Raw genomic sequence first — 5,650 nt, 5'->3', positions numbered from 1 at the left:
AACGGCATCAAAATTAAATTCTTATTTTATATTTAAAAAAAAAATCACTCTTAGCTTGTTTGATTTATGTTTGGACAGGAATGGAGCTACCTTAGGGGTGGGCTTACAACTCTTGATCGTGACTATGGTTGGATTAATAATATTCACCATGATATTGGAACTCATGTCATACATCATCTCTTTCCTCAAATTCCCCATTATCACTTAATAGAAGCAGTTAGTACAATACAACCCTTATAATCTTCATTATTCTAAATTATAGTAATTTTTCTATTTCAAACTAGCTATATTTTCAGAAAAATTAGTACAAAACAAATTAATGTATTGGTTTGTCTGAAAAAAAAAATATATTTTTTAGGACAAAAAAATTAAGGATTTATTTGGTTTGCATTTTTATTATCTGTTTTTATTTTTAATATTCTATGAAAAAAATAAAATAGTAAAAATAATAAAATGTTATTTTTTATTTTTACTTTTATTTTTTCTTATTTCATTTTACATTTTTTAAAAACCAAAAATATTAAAAATAAAAATAAAAAATAAAATGCAAACTAAATACACCCTAAGTGTATGTTTGGTTTGTGTTGTTATTGTCAATATATTTTTTTTTTTACTTTTCTGTTCATATAAGTTTAAAAATAGAAAACACTGAAAATACAAACACAAACCGACTAACCCTAATTTTTTTTTTCAAATGAATTGCTTAATTTTGTTGTGTTTTTGCTTGTAATTGTAGACTGAAGCAGCAAAGCCAGTTCTTGGAAAGTATTACCGAGAGCCAAAGAAATCTCTACCTCTTCCATTTCACCTTATTGGAGATTTGATGAGAAGCATGAAGAAAGATCATTATGTTAGTGACACTGGTGATGTTGTTTATTACCAAACAGACCCTACACTTGGTGGCTCTTCTACATCAATTTAAGAAGCTACAAAAATATATTTATTTATTTTTCCTCTTGAAGACACAAGAGAGGCCCCACATATATATATTGATATGATATCATCATATTATGAGGCACATGACACAATTCCTAAACAATGAAGAATTTCTCCAAAGATTTGTGCTCTCAATTGAGTCCTAAATCATAATTAAGAAGAGTTTTTGGTTCCTCAATAGGAATGGATGCCTCAGAAATTAAAGTGGATTGTAACTTAATGCAATTATTAAAGCATTGATTCTGTAAATTGTCTATTCTTGATGGAAGAAGTGATTATATATCTTCAACAAAGTTTAATTATAGTAAATGAATAAAATTGAAGTTATGTATGTATTGATATCATATCACTCTCTAGGTTGTACTTTAGATATTGCATGTTCCTTCAATTAAGGTTGAGAAATTATAGTGGTGCCAATTCCTTGCCTTTTGGGTGGTAGGCCCAACCAAGATCATTTATTTTACAACATTAATACTTGTTGCCTATAAAAGAACTACACTTCAATTATTGTCAATAATTTTCAGCATAAACATCCATCTTTATCTAATTTCTTAATTAAGGGATCAGCATTTAAATCTCATCTTACTGTGAAAAAATTCTTAGTTATTTTTTATCTTTTGTTACATCTGTACTCTTTATAATAAATATTATTTTGACATAAATATTTTTAATAATCAAATACATAAATTTTTATTTTGTTAATTAAAAAATAATTTAAATACATAATTAATTATAACAATTATATTTTTATACGGATATTCAGAATCTTTGAATTTTAGAGTATAAATATATATATTTTTTTAAAAGAAATTAGTCGCTATAAGTATATCTTTCATACTGTGGGGACTTTTCCATTGAAGTTATATCATTATCAAGTTACTGGTACTTTTTTATTGTTGGTAGCGACAGAAGGACAATAGGGTATATAGAGCATTAGGGTATGGTTCACACTTCACAGAATCACAGGCTTAGAAATGGTGGACCCAAACCAGACATGTGCATTGTATTGTAATTGTATGGGGACCATGGGTCCCACAAGAAGGACTAGTTGCCTCTTTGCCATTTTGCACCATTCATATATCATAACCCTATCATGGGTTCAACAGTTAGTGGATCACCAATGTCAATGCATGTTTATAGAATCAATAGGCACTTGTAAAAATTCTAACTGCTTAACCTTTAACAAATTTAATTATACCAATTTTTTTTCTCAATTGCTATCAAACATTAAAAAGTATACACAGATAAGAAATACATCAAGATAAAAATGATGGATTTCTGTCTGTTGAGTAGTATTTGTTCTCAGAGACAGGACACATAGATATAGATAATGAATATTTAAAATGTGTTTGAAAATAGAAATATGAACACAGAATACATTGTCTTCAGAATACTATTTTATATTTTTGTGTATACTTTTTTACGAAGGACAATGATAGACACGTGATTTAAAAAGGTGTACACGGATTTTTTTATCAAAATTTTTTTACTTTCTATCCATAAATATTTTTTATTATTTTACTATTATTTCTTCTTATTTTTCCTAATTTTAGCTTCTTCTCTATATCGTAGTTCTTCTTTCTCTGCGTTTTTTTCAGATACTCTCTTTTTTAGTAGAATTTCTTACTTGACTGGATAATTCTTTTTAGAGTAAAACCCCTCTCCGGTCCCTAACCATTTATGAAATTGACCTGGCGTCCCCTCACCATTAGAAATTAACAACGCGGTCCTTAACCATTTTCTCCGTGTGACCAAAAGACCCTCTTACTGGTACTTCCGGTTAAGAGGGTCCTTTCGGTCACACGGAGAGAATGGATAAGGACCGTGTTGTTATTTTCTAATGGTGAGGGGACATGGGAGGGATTTTATTTAAAATTGGAAAGTAAATAAAAAAAGCATTGTTTTAAGTTTTGCATTTAATGCATTCTGCCATATTTTACATGTGGACGGAGAGCAAACAACGTTAAACTTAATAGATAGCACGAAATTATTAACAACGAGACTTAACACAAAAGTGATAATTATTTGGGTTGATTAAGCATTATTATGTCTTGCAGTCTTGGATTCAGGGTTTTAAGAACGACAAGTATGTTCTATATTGTTGAACCTAAAAAAAAAGTTAGTTCAAGATTATTATTCCATATACCTTTTTCTAGAAAAATTAAACTGCTTTTCTTATTAGTGGAATTAAATTCATCAACCATAATTTTAATAGTAGGGTTACACGTAGAGACTAAATATTCTTTTTAGATTTTTAGAAGTGATATTTGTTTCATTCAAATGTTCGTGATATGACGAATTAATTTTAATTAATTTTATATATTTTAATTTTGTTTATTCAGTTACTAATTTGAATTTTATGTCAGAGGATTTAGAGTTTTTTTTATTTAACCTAAAGTTGAGTGAGTTTCTTCGATTTAAATAATTTTCAAACTAGTGAACAAATTAGATTGAGGTGTTTCTTTTTTGTTGCATCAAGAAATTGAATAAAAAATAAACTAATTCTCTTTGTATTCAATTTCTTGATGCAACAAGAAAGAAATACCTCAATCTAATTTGTTCACTGGTTTGAAAATTATTTAAATCGAAGAAACTCACTCAACTTTAGTTTAAATAAAAAAAAACTCTGAATCCTCTGACATAAAATTCAAATTAGTAACTAAATAAATAAAATTAAAATACGTAAAATTAAATTAAAATTAATTCGTCATATCACGAACATTTGAATGAAACAAATATCACTTCTAAAAATCTAAAAAGAATATTTAGTTTCTACGTGTAACCCTACTATTAAAATATTTAGTTTCTAACCATCTAGAAAAAGACCTGGCGTCCCCTGACCATTAAAAAATAACAACACGATCCTTATCCATTTTCTCATATGACCGAAAGGACCCTCTTATCGGTTTTTGGGTAAAAAATAACCGAAAGTACCGGTAAGAGGGTCCTTTTGGTCACATGAAGAGAATGGTTAAGGACCGTGTTGTTAATTTCTAATGGTGAGGGGGCGCCAGGTCAATTTCGTAAATGGTTAAGGACCGGGGAGGGGTTTTACTCTTCTTTTTATCGTTCATTCTCTTCTTTATGGCATGTTGTATTAATGGAGACTTAATTCACTTTTCTACTTTATGTTATTTTCTTTATTCTTAATTTTGTTACTTTAATACCATTTTTATCTTATTTATAAACTAATTCTTCTTGTAATTTTCTGTATTCCTACATATTCTTATTTTTTATTAAATTAATTTGTACTTGATGTAAAAAATTTGAAATCACATGGCTATTTCAGTCATTTCGCATAATATCTTAGTTTTGTCTATGTTTATCCAAACATAATACAGGACATTACATTAGTGTCTTGTCCATCGTATCCAAACACAATACACAAAAATAATTTTTAGTGTCTCCGTTCTATTGGCTCTATCTTAGTGTCATGTCTTGTCTTATCTCCAAAAACAAACGCAGCGTTTAATAGTTATAATTTTCGCATATTTGTCAATAAGATATTTTCAAGATGAATATGGTAATAGAGTTTCCTTTCACTTGCGATTAACAATATATTTATTATACTTTGATTCCGGACACCTAATGCGCTAGGGTGCTAGTTGAATGGATATTGGATATGATTTAAATGTTTGTAGAATTAATGATTAGTCAACAAAAAATATGTCAATTCACGATAAAGAGTTTGAGCGTTATGACTATAACGATTGGAATAAATAAAACCTTGGTCAAGGAGATTAAATGAATGAATAAATAAGTTTCTTAAGTCATTCATAATTTATTATAATAATAGTAATAAGTTATAGTTTAACAATTAAACCATACTCTAAGAGTTAACTAACAGTTAGAAAGATGGAAGAAATTATACTTTGTTCTTCTCGAGTTCTTAGTAAAAATATATTATTTCATACTATCAGGTCGTTAAGTAGTGCTGCTAGACGCCAACCTTAATTAGTAAATTTAGTATGACTAATTACTACTTGCCTAGTATTAAACCTATAAGATCACACAATAATGAGTATTCTAATTTTTACTAAAGAATTATTTAATTATTATTTTAATTTGATCAAATAAATAATTATATTAATTCAAATGAATATCATTATTTTTTACTAACACCAAAACTATAATAATAATGATAATTAAGAATACTAATGGAAATTAAGAATAAATAGTTATTCTAATTTTATTTTTAAATTCTAAATTTAAATGAGATTCTAATTGATTATGTTTTAAATTAAGTTGTGATATGAATCATAAAATTTAGAAGATTCAAATTTAAAATACAAGATATATTTAAGTTGTGATATGAATGATAAAAAAGTAAAGGATTTAGTTGTCTTTTTTTAATTTTCTGAGGGACAATATATCTTGTACATTTTTTTTGTGAGGGTCATAGTTGTCAAGTTAATTTTTTATGAACCCTGTGATAACAACTATGTGATCACTATGTGACACATTCTTGTGTTGTCATTGTTCAAGGTGGACAATAGTAGGGATGAGAATACTATCTGAATCTGCGAGTACCCATCCCACCCCTACCCGCTCAAGGTGGGTAATTATCCGCCTTGCAACGGAGCGGGTTTTTAGTGGGATGGGTTTTTGGGAGGGGCGGGGCGGGGCGGGGCGGGGCGGGATCAGGTTTAGGTAATACCCGCCCCGGTATATATAATATATGTAAAATAATTAGTAAATGATTAATAATATTGTA

At 28.3% G+C, this 5,650-nt stretch overlaps 1 protein-coding gene across 1 annotated transcript in view; it reads left to right on the top strand.

Moving 5' to 3' along the window:
* Positions 1 to 1,280, top strand: part of LOC107625758 (omega-3 fatty acid desaturase, chloroplastic) — a 5,598-nt gene extending 4,318 nt beyond the window's left edge. Inside the window, exons 7-8 of the mRNA XM_016328463.2 lie at positions 79 to 216; positions 737 to 1,280. Coding sequence (XP_016183949.1) covers positions 79 to 216; positions 737 to 922 — 324 coding nt within the window. The 3' untranslated portion in view covers positions 923 to 1,280. The remainder of the gene's footprint in view (positions 1 to 78; positions 217 to 736) is intronic.

This window comes from Arachis ipaensis, chromosome B02 (genome assembly GCF_000816755.2).
Source record: "Arachis ipaensis cultivar K30076 chromosome B02, Araip1.1, whole genome shotgun sequence".
Classification (NCBI taxonomy): domain Eukaryota; kingdom Viridiplantae; phylum Streptophyta; class Magnoliopsida; order Fabales; family Fabaceae; genus Arachis; species Arachis ipaensis.
This window is presented reverse-complemented; position numbering and strand designations above follow the sequence as displayed.